Source organism: Equus caballus, chromosome 2 (assembly GCF_041296265.1).
Source record: "Equus caballus isolate H_3958 breed thoroughbred chromosome 2, TB-T2T, whole genome shotgun sequence".
Classification (NCBI taxonomy): Eukaryota; Metazoa; Chordata; class Mammalia; order Perissodactyla; family Equidae; genus Equus; species Equus caballus.
The window spans coordinates 112,065,104-112,090,708 of NC_091685.1; the positions used below are offsets into that span (position 1 = coordinate 112,065,104).

General features: G+C 34.1%; 1 protein-coding gene across 15 annotated transcripts in view; it reads left to right on the forward strand.

The window, feature by feature from the left end:
- Positions 1 to 25,236, forward strand: part of BBS7 (Bardet-Biedl syndrome 7) — a 34,765-nt gene extending 9,529 nt beyond the window's left edge. For 3 of the 15 annotated variants that reach the window (XM_014737967.3, XM_070259681.1, XM_070259682.1), the window contains 14 exons: positions 1,459 to 1,531; positions 1,955 to 2,071; positions 3,746 to 3,876; positions 7,991 to 8,075; positions 8,822 to 8,924; positions 10,588 to 10,780; positions 11,984 to 12,058; positions 14,378 to 14,443; positions 18,393 to 18,532; positions 20,145 to 20,309; positions 22,600 to 22,709; positions 22,833 to 22,936; positions 23,068 to 23,191; positions 24,294 to 25,236. In XM_014737967.3, the coding sequence (XP_014593453.1) occupies positions 1,459 to 1,531; positions 1,955 to 2,071; positions 3,746 to 3,876; positions 7,991 to 8,075; positions 8,822 to 8,924; positions 10,588 to 10,780; positions 11,984 to 12,058; positions 14,378 to 14,443; positions 18,393 to 18,532; positions 20,145 to 20,309; positions 22,600 to 22,709; positions 22,833 to 22,936; positions 23,068 to 23,191; positions 24,294 to 24,334 (1,527 nt within the window). In that variant the 3' untranslated portion in view covers positions 24,335 to 25,236. The remainder of the gene's footprint in view (positions 1 to 1,458; positions 1,532 to 1,954; positions 2,072 to 3,745; positions 3,877 to 7,990; positions 8,076 to 8,821; positions 8,925 to 10,587; positions 10,781 to 11,983; positions 12,059 to 14,377; positions 14,444 to 18,392; positions 18,533 to 20,144; positions 20,310 to 22,599; positions 22,710 to 22,832; positions 22,937 to 23,067; positions 23,192 to 24,293) is intronic. The other 12 variants (XM_001503097.7, XM_005607864.4, XM_005607865.4 and 9 more) reach the window with 5 other exon arrangements.
- The last annotated feature ends 369 nt before the right edge of the window (positions 25,237 to 25,605 follow it).

Sequence of the window (25,605 nt, forward strand, 5' to 3'; positions counted from 1 at the left end):
CCTTATATTTCTATGAAAAACCATGATTGGCTGAAACAACTGCTTAAGGTCATTGTTATTAGTAATAGTTACAACTATGTCTTCTTGAAAGTGACTTTCAATACAATACACATACACACATCAGGACCCATAAAAAAAGTTTAAATGTAAATAACATATAGCAGGTGGAAAAACTTAAGCTGATGGTGAAAGTGTAGTTGAATAAAAAGTCTAGCTGTTTATTCTGTGCAACCACAGGCTGTCTCACTCTTTGGAATTTCATAGCCAGATGGCCATTTCTGGGCATCATCTCTTTTATAGAAGGAAAAATCCAGTGGTTCTGTGAGCTTGTTTTTTTTTCCTACGAGGAAGTAATGTTCAAGCTTCATTCTGGAGGCATGGATGATTAATTTCTCCCCTAGCCTCTGCACCCAAATGTCAATTGCTTGAATAAGGCTTTTAACAGGAGCTGGCTAATGTTCAGTTAGACATTGGTCTGGCTGAATTCTAGGATTCTACTTTAACAAGAGATTCATATATTTATTGTAAAAAAATAATCACTAAGGATTTGTGAAAGTAAAAAGCTGAAGTCTTTCCTCTGTCCTTCACGCTTCTCTTCTACTCCCCATCTGCCTTTGTAGGAAATTCGTTGCCCCAGAGGTAGCCTTTTTAAAACAATTTTGTGCATATTCTTTTGTGTTTATATAGTTATATGTAGATATCTGAGAATTTGTAAATGTTATTTTAAATAAAAGATAAAGCATATGGCTCTCCTATATGTTCTCTATATATATTTAAATTTTTTTGACAAAAATGATATCCTATCCTATTTACTATAATTTTGCAAATTTTTTTATTGAATGATTTATTGTAGTTTTTTTCTGTGTGAGTGTAAGTACTTCTACCTCATTCTTTAACAGCTTCACAAATACTATATACTAAATTAAAGCATTAAGTGGTGAAACTGAAACAATGACAAATAAAAGGACCCAACTTGTTTTCTCATCTAAATAGCAGGTCACTCTGCCTCTCACTGGAGTAGGCTTTGGAAACACCCAAAGGCAAGGCCAAAATTTTCCTTAGGTAACTTTGGATCTGTTTAAATGTTTGATTGTGCTCTAAGTTAAAGCCCTCAAGTTAGAGAGGACAGAAGAAACAGCTCGTTTCTGGAAAGTTTACATTGGAAAACTTACCAGTGTCAAGTTTTCAGGCAGACAAAGTATTTAGAATGAAAAGTATTGAAAGTGAAAGATATTTTAAATATTTCTTTCCTTGATCTTTGTATTTTATATATATTTTATTTTAAAATGAGATAACATATGCAAAATTGCTAACAAATGCAAGTTAACATTCATGAGCTAATTTTTTCAGCAGTTTTATTCTAGAGTACTCAATATGAATATTGATGTTATCTATGAGTGCCTATATTATTTTAAATTTGTATTTTGTTTCAGTTTTAAAATACTTATTCTCCTTCAGGGATCTGACGTAATGTATGAAATTGAAGTTCCTGGCCCACCTACTGTTTTAGCGCTACACAACGGAAATGGCGGTAACCAGGATTTCACTTTTCACAGTCAAATAAGGGAGTGCATTATGTTAGTTATGTCTAGATCTTTCAGGGTTTTAGTAATGTAAATATGTATTAAGTGAAAATGGCAAATTGTAGAAACAACAGGAATTGGAATCGAGACAGTTGTCTTCTGATAACTTGCCAGTAACTAACAGTAATGAGTTATTGGACTTTAATTTTCAGTTTCCTCATCTTAATAGCAGATGATGAGGAGGACTCTTATCTTAATGGTTATAAAATTCTGTAGATATATAAGCATCCTCCAAAATTGTTTTCTGTCTTTTTTAATATTTTTAAGTGAGATTTTTACATGAAGGTCAATATATGCGAAGATATTTTAATTTCAAATAGATATTATAAGTTGTGGGATCAATATAATATGTTGACTTTAATTATAACAAGGTGACTCTGGAGAAGACCTCATGTTTGGAACATCAGATGGAAAACTTGGGCTTATTCAGATCACTACATCTAAACCGATACATAAATGGGAGATTCGAAATGAGAAAAAGAGGGGAGGTATGTTTTTGATGTAGTTCAGATTCTGAAATTTCGGTGATTATTAAATAAAATATCCTAGATTCTATAATTCATTCTGTTTTATTTATTCATAATACATGGCGGACTTAGCTTAGCAATTCCCAGGGCCACCTCAGATTTATTTACTATTTGTTCATTTAGCACGTGTACCATACTTTTGGCATAATTTTTTTTAAGTAAGAAATGCTAATAGTAATTTGAGATAGATAGGCTTTTATGGGCTAATGTCCATCTGTAACATCATTCTATGCTCAAAACCATTTTTCATTGTTTGCTGTAGGGAATTAATTGAAATTTGGGAGTTCTTGGTGTTAGGCAAGGAAGAAGTGCAATGGGTCAGGGAATATTCCTGTTTCCTAAGAAACTTATCCATTCTAAGTATATCTGATCTGTATCTGACTTGGTAGGCAGTGAAATGGCCATTTATAGGTACAGCTTATTTATTCGTATGTTCATTTATTCCTTCAACAAATACTTGTTAGGGGAGACTGGATAAGCAAATGAATAAGATAACTTCAGCTATTCACCTGAAGAAAATATAACAGGGTAATATATTAGAGAATGATGGATGGAAGGGTGAAGGGCAGCTTTTATACTGGGTAGTCATGGAAGGCATCTTATAAGAGATGAAATTTGAACTGAGATCTGATTGATAAGAAAAGGAGTTAGTAATGTAAAGAACTGAGGGAAAAGAATGTTCCAAGAAGAGAAAAAAATAAGGGCAAATGACTTGGGGCAGAGATAAACTTGATTCATTTGAGGAGCAGTAGGAAGACGAGTGTGGCTAGATGCATTAGCATGGCATGAGATAAAGTCAGAGAGATAGAGTAGGGCCAAATCATGTAGGTCTGTGTAGGTCATACAGAGCCTTGGAAAAGGGTTTGAATTTTAATCTAAGTACAGTAGGAAGTCATTGGAGAATTGTAAATGGGCGTATGACAGGATCTAATTTATCAAAACAAAACAAACAAAAATCACTCCATGAAGAATGGATTTTGGCGGAATCAGGTCAAGATTGGAAGCATGGAGATCAGTTGAGAAGTTATAGTTATAGTTGTTATAATTTATCCTGGTGTAGGCTAGAGATACTGGTAACCTAGACTAGGCTAATAGTAGTTGGAAATGGAAAGAAGGAGACAATGTCAATATATATTTTGGCGATAGAGCAGATAGAATTTGCTAATCGGTTTGATATAGGAAGTGAGAAAAAGAGATGCAGTCTAGATTTTTGGCCTGAGCAACTGGGTGGTATCATACTGAGGTAAGGGGAGAATGGGGAAGGAGCACTGTTGATGGGATGTGATAAAGAGGGGAATTAAGAATGTTGTTCCGGGCATGGAAAGTTTGAGATGCAAATAGATGTCTAAGAGAAGTTGCTGAATAGGAACTTGGGTATATCAGTCTCAAGCTCTGGGGAGAGACCAGAGCTGGAGATGTAAATTTAGGGGCTGTTGCCATATAGGTTATGTTTAAAGCCTTGGAAATGAATGAATGTGGATGGAAAAGAGAAGGATACCTGATTATGCTCAAAGTTTTTTGTTTTTTCTTCCATTCTGATTTGGTATATACATTTTTTTCATTCTTACTTGGTATATAATTGACTATAATGTTAGTTTTATTAATAACTTAGTGCATGTATCATTTTTTTTAAAGGTATTTTGTGTGTGGACAACTTTGACATTGTGGGTGATGGAGTTAAAGATTTACTTGTTGGGAGAGATGATGGAATGGTGGAAGTGTATAGTTTTGATAATGCAAATGAGCCTGTTCTACGATTCGATCAGGTTAGTTTATTTTAAAAAATACTATATATTCTCATTATTCATCAAATAGTTATAGAGATGGCTATGATAGTTTGAGTTTTCTTAGATGAAATATATTAAAATCTTGTGTTTGGCTTAAAATATTGCTGCTTTGATGTTATCGAAATCTTCTCTAGACTGCTCTTGTGTTTGAACAGTAGACTATTCCCTTCAAGCTGAATAATAAATTACTTCTTCATTTGTTTTCTAAATATTGTATATCTAAAGTATTAAATATTTTGCCTTAGTTTCTATAAGTAGAAACTAAGTATAAAGTAGTTTCTGTAGTAGAGTACAGCAGTTACATTTATGTGTTTGGGTGACATATATGAGACCATGTTGTTTTAAAGTAATAAGGTTTTGGGAATAAACTTCATATTGTTAGGACAACGTAAAAAATATCTTTAAGCAGAAAGGGAAAAACAGCAGTTTCACTTCTATCCACCCGAAAATCAGCTATGTAAGAAGAAATATTAGATAAGAGTAATTTTTAGTTCCAAATTTTAAATGTAATTAAGCTTTTTTATCCCAAGGTACAAAGTCATATGGAGAGTCAAGCTGGTATAAATGGAATCTTTCATTTTCATGAAGTGGTGTTCTCCGGTCCGGAGTTTCCCCATGCTGCCTCAAGCAGGATGCATTGAGACTCTTGTTTTTTTTTTTTAAAGCCACAACTCATTATCAACCTTTCTTTCTTTGTATATGTTCTCTAATAGTGGTCCCTCCCAGTCCCAACTTTAACTGAAGATTGTCAAATGCAGATGTTTGGGTGCATAGATAAAGTATATTATGTAGATAATATGGGGATAAAAACACTATACAACTTATTTTCTGGATTTATCTCATATTTGTTTATCTTATTTTGCTGTAAAAAGTCATCTTGCTAATGATGCAAATAATAGTTTAGGCTTAAAAGTATATAATACTTCTTTGTTGGTGATCTCCTATTTTTTTCTCATCAACCCCTGAGAAATTTTCCTATTTAGACCCCAAATCTCCTCTTTGACTTCTATTCCAAAGCCCAGTAATGACATAGCATTTCCCTCCTCTGCCAGGTATGGCACTAAGAAATTCTGTCTTCCAACTCTTTCGTCTAATGACAGAAGTACTGCTCTCAGATTATGCTAAGGCTGCGAATATATGCTGCCTCATCTTGGATTCATGATGTCACTCTCTTTATTGTTTTCCTAATCAGGAGAAGACATGTTATCTGACAGAGTCTGGACTGATAGTTGATTAATCAAAAAAGTTAAGGAGCAAATCATAAAAAGAGAATCTCTCTCTCTATATATATATTTATGTCTCTCTCTCTCTCTATATATATATACACCTTAAACATCATATTTTAACTTGTAAATATATATTCATTTGCCAATATTTTGAGGAATGACCAAAGTCTTCTTTTGTGAGTTTAGGTCCCTTAATCGGCATTCCGTGTTGTTACTTACGTAAACCACATCTATACTAGATCGTCTAGTAGCTCCTATTTTATGGCTATATGACTGTTTTTTTTAAATATGAGTTGAATTAGCTAAATCTGCCAATCTAAGACTTTTAGAGAAATGTATTTGAAGTATATAAGATAAATGAATTTCCTTAAAATGTATTGGGGCTGGCCTGGTGGCACAGCGGTTAAGTGCACACTGTCCACTTCAGCGGCCGGGGGTTCGCTGGTTCAGATCCCAGGTGCGGACATGGCACAGCTTGGCACGCCATGCTGTGGTAGGCGTCCCACGTATAAAGTAGAGGAAGATGGGCATGGATGTTAGCTCAGGCCCAGTCTTCCTCAGCAAAAAGAGGAGGATTGGCAGTGGTTAGCTCAGGGCTAATCTTCCTCAAGAAAAATGTAGAAATTAACAGTTTTTTAACTTTTTCTTAATAAGGTTAAGTAAGATACTTCTAAGCGAGTAAAAGTTAGGGTTAATAGTTACTCAATAAACCATTTAAAAAGTGAGGATGTGTGTACCTCTGTTGTCCAGGTAAAACATCCTTCTATAAATCAAATGGTGTCTGATGTTTTGCTTTCAATAAGTGGAAGGAGGACCTAATCAAGTTGTCAGATGAAATGCCATTAAAAAAATGTTTTGGTGATAGATTGGTTGGTGATTTTAGGTAGATAACTTGGAAGATGTTTAAACAATTGAGTGAATTTTCAGCAACAAAATTTCTTTAATTCTCATCAACATCTTTATGTGACTAAGGTTGAACAGTACTTCTATCTATGAAAATGGAAAATAGGAATAGAACTGATGTTGAACCCAGTCTCACTCTAGCATTATGTAAATGATATTGATTTGTGATGCGTGAATAATTTGGAAGGAAAAAAGTCCCATTCATCTCACAAGATACATTTCCTATTGAATTTCGCTTTTGTCAAACTTGTATATTTGTCTTATCAATTGTGTGTACTAATAATTATAATGATAGAAATTTCTAATGTTGAGAGCTTTATGATCACAGAAGATAAAAATTTCAATTTATTATTTTTTGGTTTCAGAGAAGTATAAAAGAATTTCAGGTATATGAGTACATTACATTAAGATAAATGTATGTGGGGGAAGTGGAATGAAAGTAAAAGTTCAAGAAGAAGGAACAGTGTAAAATTTCCAACTGTTAAAGAAGGATCTGTTTCTTCATTTTTTAAGTCGATGATTATGTGTATAAATTTGTCCTGGTATTTAGACTAATGGGTATGGTTATAGGATGTGACAGTTTCATTTTAAAATGATAATAGAAGTTACGTTCTTTGTAACTATTTACAATTGTGATGAAAAATCTAAAGGTGAGCTTAAAAATATAGAGAGAGAGATGCATAGTTTTTTCAGAATTACTTTAATGGGAACATGTACAAAAAAGTTTGAAGATTTCTAGTGTATGTGAGATCCACTGGGACATTTATTAAAAATGCACCTATGAAGCTAACTTTATGCAAACTTATAATCAAAGCTTTGTTACTTGATTCTCTTACGTAATCAGCCTCAGGAACAGCTAAGATAGCCTGATTTGCAGAATAACTCAGAGGTCTGCCTCCTTCGGGGAAGGTTAAGAGAGTTAGTGTGTTTACTGCCAGAGTCCGTTCTCTCCACCTTGTCCTTTAAAACAATGGTTCTTATCCTTGCCTGATAAGAATTACGTAGCAGAGTTTTCAAACTACTGGGCAAAACCTATTAGTGAGTTGCCAGCTCATTTTTTTTTAATGAAATAGGTTAGAGTAGAATATATCAGAGTACAATGCAAACCCTTTAAATTGTATGTTCGTGTGTATTCATGTGTGAATGTATACCAGCTTGCAATATAAAATTTATTGCTTGCTTTCCAAATACCTTGAAAGCCACTGACCTAGAGTGCTTGTTAAAAACACAGATCCCTACTTGACTAGTTGAAGTATTGCTTAAAGGAGATATAAACCCTGAACTATCTGAGAAACTTGGTTTCTGTCATTAGTAGCAAATTTCCTAAAGCTTCCATATAGGCTATCATCTTCTTTAGTCATCTAAAAAACTATTTGGAGGGGCCGGCCCCATGGTCGAGTGGTTACAATTCTGCACACTGTGCCTCGATGGGCTGGGTTTATGTGGTTCAGATCCTGGGTGCAGATCTACTCCACTCATCAGCCATGCTGTGGAGGCATCCCACATCCAAAGTAGAGGAGGACTGGCACAGATGTTAGCTCAGGGCTCATCTCCCTCACCGAAACAAAAACAAAAACAAAAACTATTTGGAGAAAACAGGAGAGGTGGTCTGTGGAATTCAGATAATAGACTAAATGTATTAAGAGTTTTGCTTATATAATTTTTTTAAAAAAACTTTTTTCTTTATATAAATAATCTATTTTTGCTCATTAGATGACTACTGTAGCTGAGTGGTACACACAAATAGATGAGTCACTTTCAATCTTCTTTCCTGAAATTTAAAAACACTGGAATTTTCTGCCATTTCTGCAGGATTTTTGCCTTTCCAGTCAGTGTCTGCACGTAATAAGTACTCAGTAGTCTATGTTGAAGTCTGGAGACAGGAAAATAAGTTTTGTGGCTTATCTTAACATCTGTGAAATGTTTAGTTATTAATGAAGTGCTTGATCTTAAATTTGTTTTAGGCATTGTCTGAAAGTGTCACATCTATCCAGGGTGGTTGTGTAGGGAAAGATGGCTATGATGAAATCGTGGTATCCACATATTCAGGTAAGGTAAATGGTGCTTGGTAGTTGAAGAAAGAATCAGTAATAAAAATATAAGTTTAATAAATTGCTTTTAATGACTATTTTTTTAATAAGTATTATTAGTAAGTCACTCTTACCTACAGCATTAAAAGCTGTATTGTTTAAAAAATAAGGAGAGAAGCGGGGTATTGATTTATAAAATAGCTAATATTTGAATACTTTTTAAGAGTGCTCATTAGCATGTCTCCAGTATCGTTGAAAATTAAATGATGTTCTTTGGTTTAAAAGAAGTATTTACTGAAATTTACGTTTTGTTACTGTGTACATTTCTTACAAAAACTCGCTTGTTTTTGAGTAGGTCATTTTTGCATTCTTGTAATAGTCATATGAGAATTTCACTTTCCGTGAAAGTAGTTTTTGGAAGATGATTCTTATTCATCAGCTATTTTTGCATTTGCTAGAATGTGTTGACTTATTCCATACTTGAAAACTAAAACTGTAAATTAAGAAGTGAAAGGTTTCCTTAATCATAGTATTATAGCGTTTCAGGCAAAACAAAAATAGTATCACAAAATGCTTAAGTAATTTCTTTATAGTTTAAATATTTTCCAGCTTGATTTCTTCTGTGTGTTTTGTTTTGTTTTTTGAAGAGAAATAAGTCCTAAGACCAAGTGAGGTTGATGTTGGTGGACAAGGGGGCATGTATATTGGGGTTTCTTTTAACACCAGCAGCACTTAATGGTACACAATTGTAATTCATCACTGCAGGCTGGGTTACAGGTCTGACAACAGAGCCTATTCATAAGGAAAGTGGACCAGGAGAAGAACTAAAAATTAATCAGGAGATGCAGAATAAAATTTCTTCTTTACGGTAATTTTGGATTTTTTGACTCTTTTTTCATTTCATGAAGTGTGTTGTTTTTTATTACTTATAGATGCAGTATATTTTATTGGAAGGAATTATACAGTTAATTAGTTTATCACCTTTTTAAGTTAAAGTTTATCAGTTTGAGAAAATTAGCAGTAAGTGCTGATTAATATTTTGGAGTTCGAAATATACTTTTTGTACGTTTTATTCTATACTGACTTTTTCTTAGATCAAGAATTGTATTTTTTTCATTTGTTTAGTTATGGCTAGTTGTAGTGTTTTGTTTTGTTTTCACATGTTAGAAAGAAACCAACACAGATGGTTCTGTTCCTCATTAATTCTAATATTCACTGCTCCTGGGGACCCTTCTGAATCTGTAACTTTGGCTTATAAGTTTTCTTACTGGAAATGAATAATGTTGACTCCCTAAGACACAACAATTGCTTTTGTGGCCTTTCAACTTGACCAGTCCTGTGGAAAAAGTACCCCAGCCTCAAGTAAAAGTGCTTCCTACACAGAAGAAGTGGGATTTGCTGAAATTTTTAATGACTGCTCTCTCTACTTCAACCCTGGCCAGCCTCTTGGGGTAGGGAGGGCTGAATTTTTTTGGTGGTAGTTGAGAGCTACAGAAGTTTTTAAGGCAGCAAAATGCCACAAGTACTAGTTCACTAAAGCCATACCACAGGTTCACCACAAGCCAGTTCACCAAAGCCACCAGAAGAGCAAATTCTAGTGTTCGTACAACAAGGATACCAAGCAGAGTTAATGGCTGCTATCTCACATCCTCAGTCCACTACCTTATCTTTATAACTAAGTCTGCCCCCTCCTGATACCACTGGAATGTAAGCTCATGAGAAGCTTATGTCTGTTTTGCTCATTCAGCAGCTGGAACATAGGTACATAGGAGGCACTCAGTAAATGTTTCTTGTGTGAGTGAATCTTTTCCTTTGTTCATGGCACAGATCCCTTCCAAGCTCCTCCCCCGACTTTTCCCCCTAAGTTGGGGCTAGCTAAGGCTCATGTTGGTCTACCCCAATTACTATTTGCTTCATTTGCATATGGCCTTTCCCCTTAACTGGAGAGACTCTTAAGTTCAATCTCAGCCGAATCCTCTCCAGCACTTGGAAGAACTTCAGCTGTACCACTGGCTCTTGATCGTCCTTGTAGCCTCCAAAATGTTAATACTGTTCAGCCTCCTCCTTATTTTGTCTATCTCCCCTAATGTCTTACTGAAAGGTACATGTTTACTGGTTTCACACATTCTGTATTTTACATATTTGCTCATTAAATCTAGTATGTTCCTCTGCCCCAGTATAATCAGTTTCTCTTCTGATTAGTACTCCATGTAACTAAGCAGATTTGCATGTTACAATTGATTATCGTGTATAGAATTAACTGAGTATTTACCTGGCTTGATACTTAGAACTCTTTATTAATATTGATGGTATGGGACTGAGAAGATGTGTTAATTTTTAGATCAGAGATAAAGTGGAATCATTTGGTCAGTCACAGAAGCAAAAATTTTGTTCCTATTAGTGTTAATAGTTCTATCTCAGTCAATAAAAATCCACTTTGCAGAAGTAAATGTCTCAAATTTTTATAAACATTCTAAGAACCCCAAATGTTCACACTTATAGATGACAAAGTTGGATATATCTTCCTCTAGGAGTGAGTTGGAACATCTGCAGCTTAAGGTGCTACAGGAAAGAGAGAAATATCAACAGTCTTCTCAATCAAGCAAAGCAAAGTCAGCAGTTCCTTCATTTAGCATAAATGACAAATTTACATTAAATAAAGATGATGCCAGCTACAGTCTTACCTTAGAGGTGCAGACGGCAATAGATAATGTCTTAATACAGGTAAGCAAAGTGTCTAATTTCTTTGTTTTATGACTGGATCCATTTTGTAAACCAGTCATATGCACTAATTATTATTGAACACTTTTAGTTTTAGGCAGTAATTTGAAATGTTTATCTTTTAAATGTTATATTTAGTTTAGATAGTAATTTTAAAGGTTTATCTTAATCTTCCATTAGATAATCAGCTTGCTCATAGATTATCTAAATTATATCTTTACTTTTTATTTATCCTGTACATGTTAAACAAAAGACTGATGGACTTAAGTTTCAGGAAGTCAGAAGGGGCACTTAAGGATTTTGTTCTTTGGCTAAGCTTTAGGAGAATCTTAACAGAGGTGCAACTTTAATGCTGGTATTCGAACCTTTTTTTAAGCTCCAAATATTAAAATGATAGCTTACAGCACAGCTTGCTCATTAACGATCAGTTTCTAGGTTGATCAGTTGGCTGAGTAGATAATCCCAAAGTTTAGGTAAAATTTAGGGATAATAATATACAACTCCATTCATCAATATATTTAGTTATTTTTCCTTTCAATTGGAAGATTTTCAGGGAGTGGAAAAGGATGATAGTAGAATGAATGGAAAACAAGCAAAAGATGGACAATGCATCAGAAAATGAGAAAGAAATAAACAGGAAGAAGAAGACAAGGTTTAAAAAGATGTGGTGGAAAGATCAGATTATTAATTAAAACTTAAAGGCAGAAGTCTCTCTTAAGTGATGCAGCTCCAGGGCTGCTGCACTGAACGACTCCAGGAGCACCATTCACGCAGAACACAGCACAACAGCATTGCGCTAGAAACCGTCTCTCCAGAGGAGGCCAAAAATACTCTCCTTTCTGTGTTACGGGTGAAATTAACATTGATCAAAATGACCTGATGTAATCAGAATGGCCATATGATTATTTGCAGCCCATGGTAACATTTTTAGCACTGACAAAAATAGGTAGGAAGATTATACTTTTAAGGGGATGGTGAGAGATGATATTCTATGATCTCTGATAATCCAAATTAGAAAAAAGTAGGTCATCGAAATATAAAATATATTCTTTATTATATTTATTTTCTAGGAGTACATATTATCAAATATAAATTAAAGATGAACATAAACTAGAACTAAGGAGAACCCTTTTTTAGAGAAAATATGTTTTGTGAAAATTTTTAGTTTTCCATCTGAACTCTTTTTTTTTTAAATATTGACTGTAGAGTGATGTTCCAATAGATTTACTTGATGTGGATAAAAATTCTGCTGTTGTCAGCTTTAGCAGCTGTGATTCTGAGGTGAGTAAAAAATACAAAGAATTCTTCAGATACTTTCATTTCTGTTATGCCATTTTGAATAAAGCCTATAAATGCTCCTAGGGTGTAATGTTTCTTCTTCAGTCTTTCCTTTCATTCCCTTTCCTTCAAAATCTGCTTCTGCTCTCTCTCTCTGTCCTCAGATAATCCAGAAACTGAGCTGTTGTTCCAGATTCCTTTCTCTGATCTGTTAAATCCAATTAGTCCCCAGTTTCTGCCAGTTCTGCCTCCCTGGCTGTGGTGCCTCTACTCTGCTTCATTTCCACTGCTGTTAACTTTCCAGGCCTTCATCATATCTTGCTTGAACTACTCATCTACCAGTTTCTCTGCCTCCAGTGTTGCCTCTCACCTCCAGGCTGTGCTGTACACTGCCACCAGAGAGGTCTTCCAAAAATACAAACCGTCATTTCTTTCTCAAAACCTTTCAAAGATTCTTCATTTCCTGCTGCATGTAAGTCTAGATTCCTCATTGCGGCATAAAAACTTTCCATGATTCAGCTCTTCATTGCATCTCCAATTTATCTCTCACCAGCTGCTACCTTCCCTCGCATGCACATTATTTCTGCCAAACTCAAGTTCTTAAAATTTCTTGAAACTGCTGTACAGTTTCGCACATTCCTACATTTGAGCATGATCTGTTCCTTCTGCCCGCCCTTCCTCACTTTTTCTGGGCTTGGTGAATCTTGCTTACCCTTCATTCAGCAGACATTTGTTGAGCACTGACAGTGTTCAAAGTCCCTGGGGTGAGATCGTGTCAGGATTTGGACATACCTACTGTATCTCTTCCTTCTGCCTTGTACGTACTAGCAAACTAGCAGTCTCGGAGCTGGGTGCGGCTCCTGAAGAGAAGTTAGGGGCAAGATACGGTCTGGAGTAGTTGCATTGGAGAAGGCAAGCCAGAGCAGGAGATGGTGACTGTAGTTGGCAGGTAGTTATCCATATAAAAAAGGGAGGAATAGAAGAGTAGATAAAGAACAAAGTTGATAGCTATATTAGGAAACAATTTTCAATATAATTTCATAGTAAAGCTCTTTTTTAGTAAGAAATTCTATAACAGCTGTATTATGTTATCATATATGGTTTGTCATCCCTGCTTGAGAATAAAACATAAAAGATTAGGGCCTACATTTTAATGATCATTTAAAAAATCAAGTTAATATAAACTTAAAATCTTTAATTCCTAAGTTACTATGAAAGATTAACCTGTTTTATTTACCTCACTACAGGATTCTTTGAAATTAGTATTTTATACTAATTTAAAACCTATTTTCTAGACTGATAGCTTTAAAAAAAACCTTTTTGTGGAGATTACAAGTATGCACAAAAGTAGAAAGAATAGCATAGTAACCTCCAGCTACTCCTTGCTAACTTCGGCGTATGGCCAGTCTTGTTTTATGCTCTTCACTCTCTTCCTCCCCCATCCCAAACCTAATCCCAGACATTTTATCTCCTTTAATCTATGTTGTTTTATCCATAAATAAAGTACATAACATTTGTTTTTAATCACACAAATGTATATTTATTTTTGAGTTGATTTATCCTCTGTGTTTACTGAGCTTATATGATTTGAAATTAAAATGTTCAAATTTACTTTTTGATGTTAGCATCCTTTTTATTTATTAGGTTGTTTATTAAAAATAGAGAAATAGCAGTACATGAAAATTGCACATCAAATATTTCATGTTGCTTTGCCTATTTGTGCAATTCATGCACCCAGATATATTTTTCTATTTTTAGTAGTTTAATATTCAATTTCAAGAAGTTATAATACTTGAAGTAACCTCTGCAATTTAACTCAGCAGATGTGTATTGAATGCCTGCAGAATGCCAGTCATTGTGCGGTTTGCTGGGCATACAGGGAGAGATATTTCTCTGTCCTCTATAAGTATTTGTGAAAATCAAAGACATTCAACGCCATACATTGATGTTTTTGTGTTTATAATATAAAATTAGGAGTCTGCACCATCAGTTAAATTTTTAGAAGAACAGTTAATATTTTAAAAGGTTATTATAGAGACTCAAGATGGAAAGAGAATGGGCTTTAGAGTCTTAAATATAGGAATTTGAATTCCAGTTTCCTTTTGGGAAATTTACCTAACCCCTCATGCCTCAGTTTTTTCATCTGTTAAAACTTACTTAGTAAAACTTACCATAGGGCTGTTCTACGAATAAGCAGAAAGCATTGAACACAGTACCACCCAAATGATGTGTGTTCGGTGAATAGTAACCATTATTATTGATGCTGTTTTCATTGTTAAAAACATGGATTCATTCTTTTCCTCAACTTGGAATTCTTCCCAGTCAAATGACAACTTTCTTCTTGCCACTTATCGGTGCCAGGCAAATACCACAAGGCTGGAACTCAAGGTAAAAATGTTTGAAATTACTTTTACTTGAGAGTTTGAACTTTCTTTTTTTCCTTGGTATATCTTGCAACATATGATATCATTTCTCTGCATTAAATTTCTTCCTGAAATGAGTCATTTTGAAGTAACAACTTTTGAATGACTTGTTAGGTTTTAATTCAGCCCAAACCACTATCTCTGCTTTTAGCTCCCAACAAATCACCTTCTCTAAAATTACTGATCCTAAATTTTCTCTAACTAGAAATTTTTTTTCTAATTTTCTGTTATGGAAAGTTTCAAACATATGTGAAAGTAGTGACTCCAGCTTCAGCAATGATCAACTCATGGCAATCTTATTTATACTGTCACTCTCCATTCCAAATTATTTTGAAGCAAATACATGATATTTTATAATTCCCTTTGTAAATATTTCAGTACTTACATCTAAAAGAACTTTTTTTAAACATAACCACAGTACTATTATTACACCTAAGAAAAATTAACAGTAATTCCTTAGTATCATCAAATATTTAGTGTTCAGATTTCACTGATTTTTGTTTTTAGTTTGTTTGATCTAATCCTGGTCCAAATAAAGTAATTTGGTTATTAACGTATCTGAGCATTTGCCCTGTATTTTCTACTATCTGGATTTTTCTGATTGCATTCCAGTGCTGTCAATTATTACCACCTATTCTGGAGAAATTCTTAAGTTTTCTCTAGCAACTTAGTAACATAATCACTTTCAAAATTAAATAGTGATTATAGCACACAAATCTTTTAGTTATTTAATTTGTGTTGAGATATTTTTAAAATTTTATTTGGTATATTTATGAGCTAAAAATTAAGGACTGATTTTTTTCCTAGTATTGCTGATGTTCTGAGACTCAATCTGTGTTTTTTTCAAGAGAGATGCTGATACACAATAATTTTTTCATACCTGGTTGTGGAAGTTCCCGTTAAATGTAATTTTTTTCCTAAACAATTTATTTTAGCCTGTGTAAGTCCCCTTTATATATTTTGAAAGAGAAAATGAAAAGTGGGATAAATTTATTTCTAAGGGAATATACTTAAGCATATTGTATGTAACCTAATTAAACATTTTAAATTAAATTTTCACTGAGCAAGATTGTGCCAATAAATTAGGAAGTAGGCCTAAAAAATATTAAAAAGCTATGTTCTTTTTTTAACTGAACTTTAAAATTATTGTATCCAGAGGAAACAATAAATGCCTGAAAAGAGCCAAGAAAACTATTAAAAAGAAGAAAAGGTGGAAGTTATCTTGCCATATGGTAAAACATACCATAAGACTACTATGATAAAAATTGTGTAGGATATTTACAAGGCCTAAATAGATGGAGTCTAGAAATAGAGCCCAGCACACCTTTATGGAAATTTAATGGAGGGTATTTTTATGTAGGGAAAACTTCTATTGAATTACTATTTCTGTTTAAAAATTGGTGTTGGCACAACTGGCATTTATCTGGAAGAAAATTAAATGGATTCTTATTTTGTGCCAGGCATAAAAAATAAATTCAGATGAATTAAGTACCTAGTTATTTTAAAAAAGAAGAATGAAATTTGGTTGTCTTCCAGATAATGGGTGAATATCAATAAAATATAAAGACTCCCTATAAGTTGTTATAAAAAAGATTACCCAATAAGGAAAATAGGCAAAGCATACAGATAGGCATTCACAGAAGAGGGCATCAAAATAGCTATCAAATATTAAAAGAAAATGTACTACCTCATTAGTAGTTAGGGAAATTCATATTAAAATAACAAAAGCAATTTCTCCTTGTCTAGCAGGTTGGAAAAAAAATTTTAAAGAGCCACATCACTAGGTGACAAGGATGAGGAAAACGACATTCTTGGTCATAATTGAAGGAAGTAAAAATTGTTACAGCCACTTCAGAAAAATAGACAATAATCACATTTGGAAGAATCTATTTCATAACAATACAGTCACAGTATTGTATGCACAGATGTGTATGTAATTAATTGCAGCATTGTTTGTAGAGGCGGAAAAGTGGAACCAAAGTGAACACTCAATAATTGAATGGTTGATTAGTAGCTATTTATCCATTCCATGGAATATTACACAGCTGGGATAAAGAATGAATTGATCTATTCCTGTTAACATGGAACAAATTCCATGAAAAAGCACAAAATGCAGATAAAATCTGTATATATGTATACATATTTTATCTATAGTGATATAAATATGAAGAAAGGTATGAGAAGAAACACTCTTGTCTGGTATGATAGGTTTTACAATAGGAGGCAGGCCTGGGTGGGATGGGAGTGGGAGGGAGGTGATGGTATTAGGGGAGGCAGAGATAAGTGGGATAATGTGATTATTAGAAATAAAAACCAAGATGTCTATCATATAAACAGAATTTATTCATGTGAAATTATGCATTTGTTTTTGACCATCTGCCTAGAGAGTTGTGTGAAAGGATGACTACCCAAATAGTAATAATGATCATTTGTAGGTGGTAGGATTTCAGGTGACTTGTATGTTCATCCTAATTTTTTTTTATTGTTTGGGTTTTTTAATAATGAATATGAATTGTTGTATAATCAGAGAAAGCATTATGGAAAAAATATGTGCCAGTATAAGCTTACCCTTTAAAAAGAAACCCTAAACTATAGCTTGATTAGATCTATTTTTATTTTATTTTTGTTTTTTTTGGTTTTGCTGAGGAAGATTTGCCCTGAGCTAACATCTGTTGCCAATCTTCCTTTTTTTGCTTGAGGAAGATTCAAGCTGAGCAACATCTGTTGCCAAGCTTCTTCCATTTGCTTGAGGAAGATTCACCCTGAGCTAACAGCAGTGCCAATCTTCCTCTATTTTGTATGTGGGATGCCACCACAAAATGGCCGCCACTGAGTGGTGTAGATCCATGCCCGGGAACTGAACCTGGGCCCCCAAAGCAGAGCGTGCCAAACTTTACCACTAAGCCATGGGGCTGGCTCCCTCTTTTTGTGTTTTTCTTCTTTATCTTTTTTTTTCCTTTTATCTTTCCCTTCTTCCCATTCAGAGCAATATTTGCAATGTAACATTTGCAAAACATCTTGCTTGAAATGTTATGTTTTCCGTTTAGGTAAAACATTGATTTTTTTTTCCCCTTACATGCCAGGAACAGTGTGAGTTAAATATCAGTTAGATTAGAGAAGTGAGCTCTGTAATACAAGAGATCTGACAATCCATTTTATGAAGTGGAAAGGAGGGAAGCTGAAAGGGGGACAGGAAAGGGGAAGTGGACAGCTTCCCAACTTCTCTAAAATTTGGTCTTCACAGTTTAATGAATTACTGTTTCCTGTTAAGTGTTTTGAAGTCTCAGGATATCCAACCAGTCATATTCAAAATAGCTCAAAATAATTTCATAATCCAAATATGTCATAATTAGATTATGAGTATGCTTCTCTATTTTCATAGAAAATCAAGACTTAAGTTCTCGGAAACATTTCTTTTTGTCAATAGATTTTTATAACAACAGCTATATGCTGTAATACCCCCATTTCTGAGAAAATCAAGTATACCATGTAAGATTTAGTTATTTGGAAAACTCACTTATCCCTTCAACGAAAGTGTCTAAATTTTAACCGTTTTCGATATGCATCTTATATATTGTACACCTGTGTTGTTAGATGTGATAGGGTAGTATGTGAGAATGTATGTCTTTTGGAATGGCATAACATTGCTAAGTGTGGACAAATCACCTAAAAATACGTGGTGGGGTTTACTTTTATAGATGGATTAATTTTGCTTTTGACTGCCAAAATTTTTTAAATTTTCCTTTATTCTAGTGGTAATAAAGTAGTTGTTTAATAGAATGTCATTATTTCCTTCAAAATACTACAGAGGAGATTAAGGCCTAAGTACTTGATTACTTGTGTTGAACATTTTAAGGATAATGTTTATGTTACTAGATTATACTTATTTTCTTTCTTCTTTTGTGTTGAATCAGATTCGCTCAATTGAAGGCCAGTATGGCACACTTCAAGCATATGTAACTCCAAGAATTCAACCCAAAACCTGTCAGGTCCGCCAGTACCTTATCAAACCCCTTTCACTCCACCAAAGAACTCACGTTATTGATCATGACAGGTAACACAAAAGAGGGAGCAGTTTATTTTTAGGACATTACATGATGCAGATAAACTTGCTTTTTATTTTTGTGGTGTAAATTCTGGTAGCCATTTGTATATTTTAAAAATTCAGTAAATATTTAAATGCTATAGATTAATATTTCTAATAGATATAAGACTCTTTGCTTACAGAGGCTGGTTTGAGTTGGACTTTCCTGTCTTTCTGAGATCAGTAGAGTAACAGTTCTCTCTCTCAAACTCCTATCGTGAGCAAATACTGTTTAGCATTTGTGTCTCTGTTCACTGGACCTTATTGTATTGGCCTCAAACATTATATTTACTTTCTGTTTCACCTCAGAATACTGGTAGAGCAATTGGTTATGATAGTGCTTGTTATTTCTGACTTCCATTCCAACTTACGCATCCTCCTGTTTATAGTTTTTTCCTTTCTTTCCTGAAGATGAGAGACCCGCGTTTAAAAGAAGGGAAAGAAATGAACAATTACTGAATACGTTTGCTGTGCCCTTCATTGTGCTAGGTGCTTAGGGAGTATCATTTAGGTCTTATAGTAAGACACGTACTCATTTACAGTTGAGAAATGGAGGCTTGGAAAAGTAACTTGATGATATAAGAGACAGCTATGATTTGAAGCCAAAGCCCATGTTTTCTCTATTGCAGCTTGTAATTTTACAGATAGGTGATTTAAATAAGATATAAGGAGAAATATTCCCAAATATTCCTAAGGACTTTTGGAAAACATTAAAGAGAATAGATTCTTTTTAGGGTGTCTTGCTGCTTAAAAGTCAAAGTTGTGGTTAATGGAGGTAGCATGGTGTGCTGGAAGGAAGAGCAAACTGGGAATCAGAAGACTCAGATTGTAGTCTCATGTCTGTTCCTGTGTGACTTTGGGAAAATAATCTCTCAGGGCTTTAGTTTTCTCATCTGCAAATGAGAGGGTTGGTCTGGATGATCTCAGAAGTCCCTCCTAGTTCTTAGGGTTCTTAATTCTGAATCCTCTTAAAATTTCTTCTGAGCCTTTAATTCCATAAACTGTGCATTTTCCTAACTCTTCATAATTATCCATTTGATTTATTTTAAGTTTGATTTATTTTACAACCATGTGTGTGTGATTTTGCAAGATAGAGCATATTATTCCCTAGCTTGCCCAGTGGCACTCAGCTAGTAAATAATAGAGCAATGTTTCAAGTCCATGTCTGTCTTACTTAAAAGCCCAGTTCTTTGCCTTCACATTATGCTGATTCTTTCCCGAAGATTCTTGTGTAAGTATGTTTTGTAGTTTATATAGTAGAAATACTAGATGAACTTTTAAAAAATGAAATCTACGTGAGTAAACTGAAGATTATTTGTAAAGTATATTATAATGAAAACAAGCCATTTATGTCACTTAACTGAATATTAAAAGCATAGATGTAGATAAGCATTCATTTCCTTTCATAAAATCAAAATGTTCATTTATCTAATGGGTAAGATTAATCTGAGAAAAAGTAAATGGCTACCATTTATATTTGTTTAGCTACTATTGCAAAATTCTGTTTGTTAATGTGTTGTGTACGTGTTATACCTCCATGCATTCCCACACACTAATGTGTACCTCTGCCCTTAACTTACAGACCCATGAATACCCTGACATTGACAGGCCAGTTCAGTTTTGCCGAAGTTCACTCCTGGGTGGTGTTTTGCCTGCCCGAAGTTCCTGAAAAACCTCCAGCAGGAGAATGTGTGACGTTTTACTTTCAGAACACCTTCCTGGATACACAGCTTGAAAGCACCTACAAGTAAGTAAAACTTATTACTGCTTCATATGGGTTTTCATATAAATGGGGTGTCTAAATTTTCAGGTAAGGCAGGAATAATTTGCAAATAATATGATTGAAAACTATACTGTTCAAGAGAATCTATTGAAAAACAAGTAGAATTAATGGGTTTTAAAAATGACTGAATAGAGATGAATATGAAAGATCAATATCTTTCCGAATCCCAACAATAACTAGTTAGAAAATAAATTGTTTAAAAAGACCCTTTCAGAGTAGCAATAACCATAACAAAATGTCTATATGACGTCTGTAGGAATATTCCTTTTTTCTTTGCTTGAGGAACATTATCCCTGAGTTAACATCTGTGCCAGTCTTCCTCTATTTTGTATGTGGGATGCCACAACACTATGGCTTGATGAGCGGTGCATAGGTCTGCGCCTGGGATCCAAACCCATGAACCCTGGGCAGCCAAAGTGGAGCACATGAACTTAACCACTACTCCACCGGGCCAGCCCCTGTCAGAATATTCTTTACTGGAAATATGCAGAACTTACATGAAAAAAACTTTAGAATTTTATTGACATAAAAGACTTGATTAAATGGAGTAATAGATTCTGTAGTCATCAATATGAAGACGTTGTAAACATGGCAGTTCTTCCCAAATTGCTTGGAACATTTATCCTAATTCCAATAAAAAGTCCAATTGAATTTCTTTTTGCAAAAATACGAAATGGCTCAGAACTTGAGAGCTTGGAACATGCGGGCTTCTGAAGCTGTCGTGTTATGAGATCGAGGTCGTCACCTTCTTTCACTCTTCTCGAGCGCCCAGTTGCACTTCACTATCACTTCCCACTCGTCTCCCATAGCTTCCCATAATTTCCACTTGTGAATACAGCAGAGGCTAATTTTTTTCTCCTTTCTTCCTATCTCTGAACGTGAAGTGGCCTGCTTCGTGGGTAGGCTCATTTCTCTACATCTGCTCCTTGAGCCTGTACCCTCATACTTCTTCAAGGTCTTTACATTCTTCTTCTCTCCTACATCTGTAGGTTCTTTTTGTTTATTTGATCTTTTGTTTTTGTTTTTTAAATTTTGTTTGTTTGGAGAGGAGGGGGCTTATTACCCTCTCTCTGTCTCTGTCTCTTAAGGAGTCTTTCCCTGAGCAGAGTCTTGAGGTATTTAACTTCCTGCTTCCTAGCTGAGACTTTCCCATGCTAAGTTCTGACATAGCAATGAACACAGACTTTTACCTCAGAATGCAACCTTTTGGGACCAAGAACTCTCCAGAAATCTAAATGGTTTTAGCATCAGTTCTATGGTGGTGTTTCACTGTACCCTTCAGGGGATCTTATCTGTGTCTAAACCTGTAATATCGACCCCTGTTTGGAAGTACCACAGTGAACCTCACACTTTAATTATAGCAGACAATTCATTGTGCCTCTGACATATTATTTATTTTTAGAATAGCACACTTTTGTGCTTTACCATTCTGCGTTCCTAAATATTCTCTTCTTAACAGTCAAAGCTCTACTTATCCTTCAGCTACCATAGAGCCTCTCTTTCTCACTACTTCCAGTAAAATGTCCCAGGATTGAGGATTATTGTTAAGCCATGAACCTCTGTGGTCAGGGGTATGCAATACGCTGCTAAGTGCTTCCCCCTCAAGTCCCAGAGATGGTATTGAGGCCGTGCCAGTGAAACTGAATGGGTTGAGAAGGAGTGGTTCCCTAGAGAAAAAGAGGGTCCTGTGACCAGAAGAAGTGGCATTGGAAGAACAGATGATGTTACTCTTAGGTTTGATATCAGCTTTAAGAATGAAACATGTAGTTAGGCTGTAATTTATGTGATTACATCAAAGAAAAACATCTGTGTAGGTAAGCAATTCTGAATGCATTTTATATACATAAGGGGTTAGCTATTGGAAATTTTATTAGGGAAAATAAAGACAAAAGTTGTAAATGAAGGATTTTTATATATTGTGATATATTTAGGAAGCATATGTGAACATCTTTAGTTTTACAAGTCTGTTCAGAACTTGAATTAATATAAATATTCTTTATATTAATATTTAATATTTATATCAATAAAATATGTAAATATTCTTTCTATTATTGGCATAATGCAAAATATGCCAATAATATAAAGATGTAAAAAATATGTATTATTGTAATATATAATAATACGTAAATAAAAGAATGTAAAATCAAATGAAATCTAAACACTAGGTTCTAGTCACAAAATATGTATTTACTGTACATATTTCCTGATGTATTGCCTACTAAAGCTTTTCTTTTAAAAAAAATTAATTTTATAGAAAAGGAGAAGGAATTTTTAAATCTGACAACATTTCTACTATATCCATCCTAAAAGATGTTCTCTCTAAAGAAGCTACAAAAAGGAAAATTAACCTCAACATATCATACGGTAAAAAAAAAAAAAGAAAAATGAATCATTCTTTTTGGGGGTTTTTTTTGGTGGTGGTCGTTACAATAAGAGTGTTTCTGATCAAAGTGACTTATCTAATTGTGCCTGGCTCCATCCTTCTAGAGATAAATGAAGTATCAGTCAAACACACTTTAAAGCTAATCCACCCAAAGCTGGAGTACCAGTTGCTTTTGGCTAAGAAAGTGCAGTTAATTGATGCTTTAAAAGTAAGTAAATGTGTCATGGACTCATGATCATTATTTTATTGTGATGGGATTTCTAAAATTGTAAAGACTTTAAAGCTCCACTGGATTGAATTTTGAACATTAAGGTGCTTCTGTTTTTCATTTTAAATAAGGAATTGCAGGTTCATGAGGGAAATACAAACTTTCTGATACCAGAATATCGCTGTATTCTAGAGGAGGCAGATCACCTACAGGAAGAATACAAAAAGCAGCCCGCACATCTGGAAAGACTCTATGGTGAGTGGACATGAAATAACGTGCCGTATTCCTTGTCTACTGGCTATTTGTGGAGGATCATGTGAGAGAAGCTGGGCAGGAGGGGACACGCAAAGATTACAGCAGTCACGAACCAGTGACAGCCAATTTAGTGCGCAGAATGTTTATTTTGTCGTTAGTTTTAGTATTGAATATTTATACTTGATAAAATGCAAGTAAAAATTAAGAAGTGAAGTAAGCGTATTGCAGTGAATTAATCTATATATATGAAAAAATCTGATGTGAAATGAATATGACCTTTGGAGCATTAAAATTTAGGCTATATTTCACACAAATAATTTTCAGGTTTTGTTCAAAACTCGTTTTGCTTTGGTGGTGAGAAGTTGAGTGTTTCACAAATTATTGAAAAACAGTGGGAGCAAGAGGGAGATGAGAGGAGGGAGAGGGGGAGGAAGGAAGGAACAGCTTAAGAAAAACATTTTATTTTCAATCTTTACATAAGACTTATTGTGCATAGCACAGCTATTTGTTGTAACATCCTCATAATCAGGTGGGATATTTAATCCTTACAACTTGGCAAGGTAGATGGTGTTATCTCCATTTTTCACATTTTTTAACTGGAATCTAAAACTAAAGAATTGGTTGTTACATAGGTACTTAGTGGCAAAGCCTACATTATAACTTCCATGCCCCAAAATGCATGCTTTTTTGCACTATGCCAAGTCTTCTGTAGAGTCGGGTGGTGTCATCAATCTACACTGAAGCTTGCCTAATGAATTCCTTATTTTATACCCAGATACATGCTCACAAACTACAAGAATAATATCTAATATCTTACTATTTACTATATGGCAAACACGTGATCTTTTATCCTTAGAACAACTTAGAAGATGGGTGATACAGACCACCATCTCTTATCACCAATTCCAAAATCCAGAAAGCTTTGAAAACCAAAGCTTTTTTCATAAATCATTTGGCAACAAATCTGACATATCTGAATTAATTTAATGACAAAACTTCACTTAAACTGACATGAGGTTATTTATGTTCTTTTTTATTGCACTTAGTGTAAATATTTATGTATATATTTTGTTGCAGAAACATTGCTCTGTCTTGTTGTCAGGTGCTGCCAGTCACTCCTCTTGGGGATTATGCCATATATAGTATATTCCTTTTATTATATTCCTAAAATATGAAAAATTCTGAAACACATCTTGCATCAAGGGTCTTGGATGAAGAATTGACAGCTTGATTCCCATTGTACATATGAGAAAAGTCAAAGGTGACATAATTTGCCCAGATCTTTGAACCCAGGAATATTTGTTCTTCAAGTCACATCCCGAGAATGGTCACTATATAATGGAATACTTTAATTCAAATAAAGCTGTTAAGAACAGAATCTGTCTACACTATGTCAAAATGGTCAGCTTGGTAGGAAAAACAAACTACTTGTTGTGATGTTATATATGCCAATAGCAGTTCAAAAGTGGCCAGCAGTTGGTTGTCTGAATTAATAGCTTGTAACCAATTGTTAAGACAGTTATTAGCCAAATGATTTATATTTTGAAACTTGTCTTAAAATCCCCCCAAAATAAATATTTTTTAAGCATCAATCCTTTTAGGTTTGTGTATATTAAATAATGGAATTATGGGTGCTTAGAAATAGATTCTCAAGCAATTACTCACTTAGATTAAATACTGTGTCATTAATTGAACTAACATTTTTCTTTGTAGGCATGATCACTGATCTTTTCATAGATAAGTTCAAGTTCAAAGGGACCAATGTGAAAACCAAAGTACCTCTTTTACTGGAGATTCTGGACAGTTATGACCAAAATGCATTAATTGCTTTCTTTGATGCTGCATGAAATATAAACAAGCTAAAGTTTCAAAGAAGTCTCTTTAAACAAAAAATCTTAAAACAGAATTACAAGTTAATTGTACCTACTTTTATTTCAAATGCTGTTTATAATATCATCTAAAAATATTTGAGGTATGACTTTTTAAAGTAATGCTTTTTGACAAATGGAGCTTTTTAAAAATAAAAAGAATTTTTTAAGAAAAAACAAGTGGAATGATTATAAGAGACTTGTGAATATTTTGTAAGTGGATTTTTTTTTTAAATTGAGAAATAATATTTGGAAAATAAAAATATATTCAAATATTTAACAAACTACACCCACATATGTGTAAACTGCTTTACAGTTTTCAAAAATGTATTTACATGTTACTTCATTTGATCTTCACAACATATATTTATGTGAATAGTGCAGAAATAGTGATGGCTGCTTAGATTTTCTGCACTGGTATCCACTAATTTCCTTTTTATCATATATGGAGGGAAATATGACTTTAAGAGTATCAAAGTTTTGTTCATTAATCTTAATTTGTATTTCATATTCAGGGGAATATTGTATTTAAAGGTTGTTTTAAAA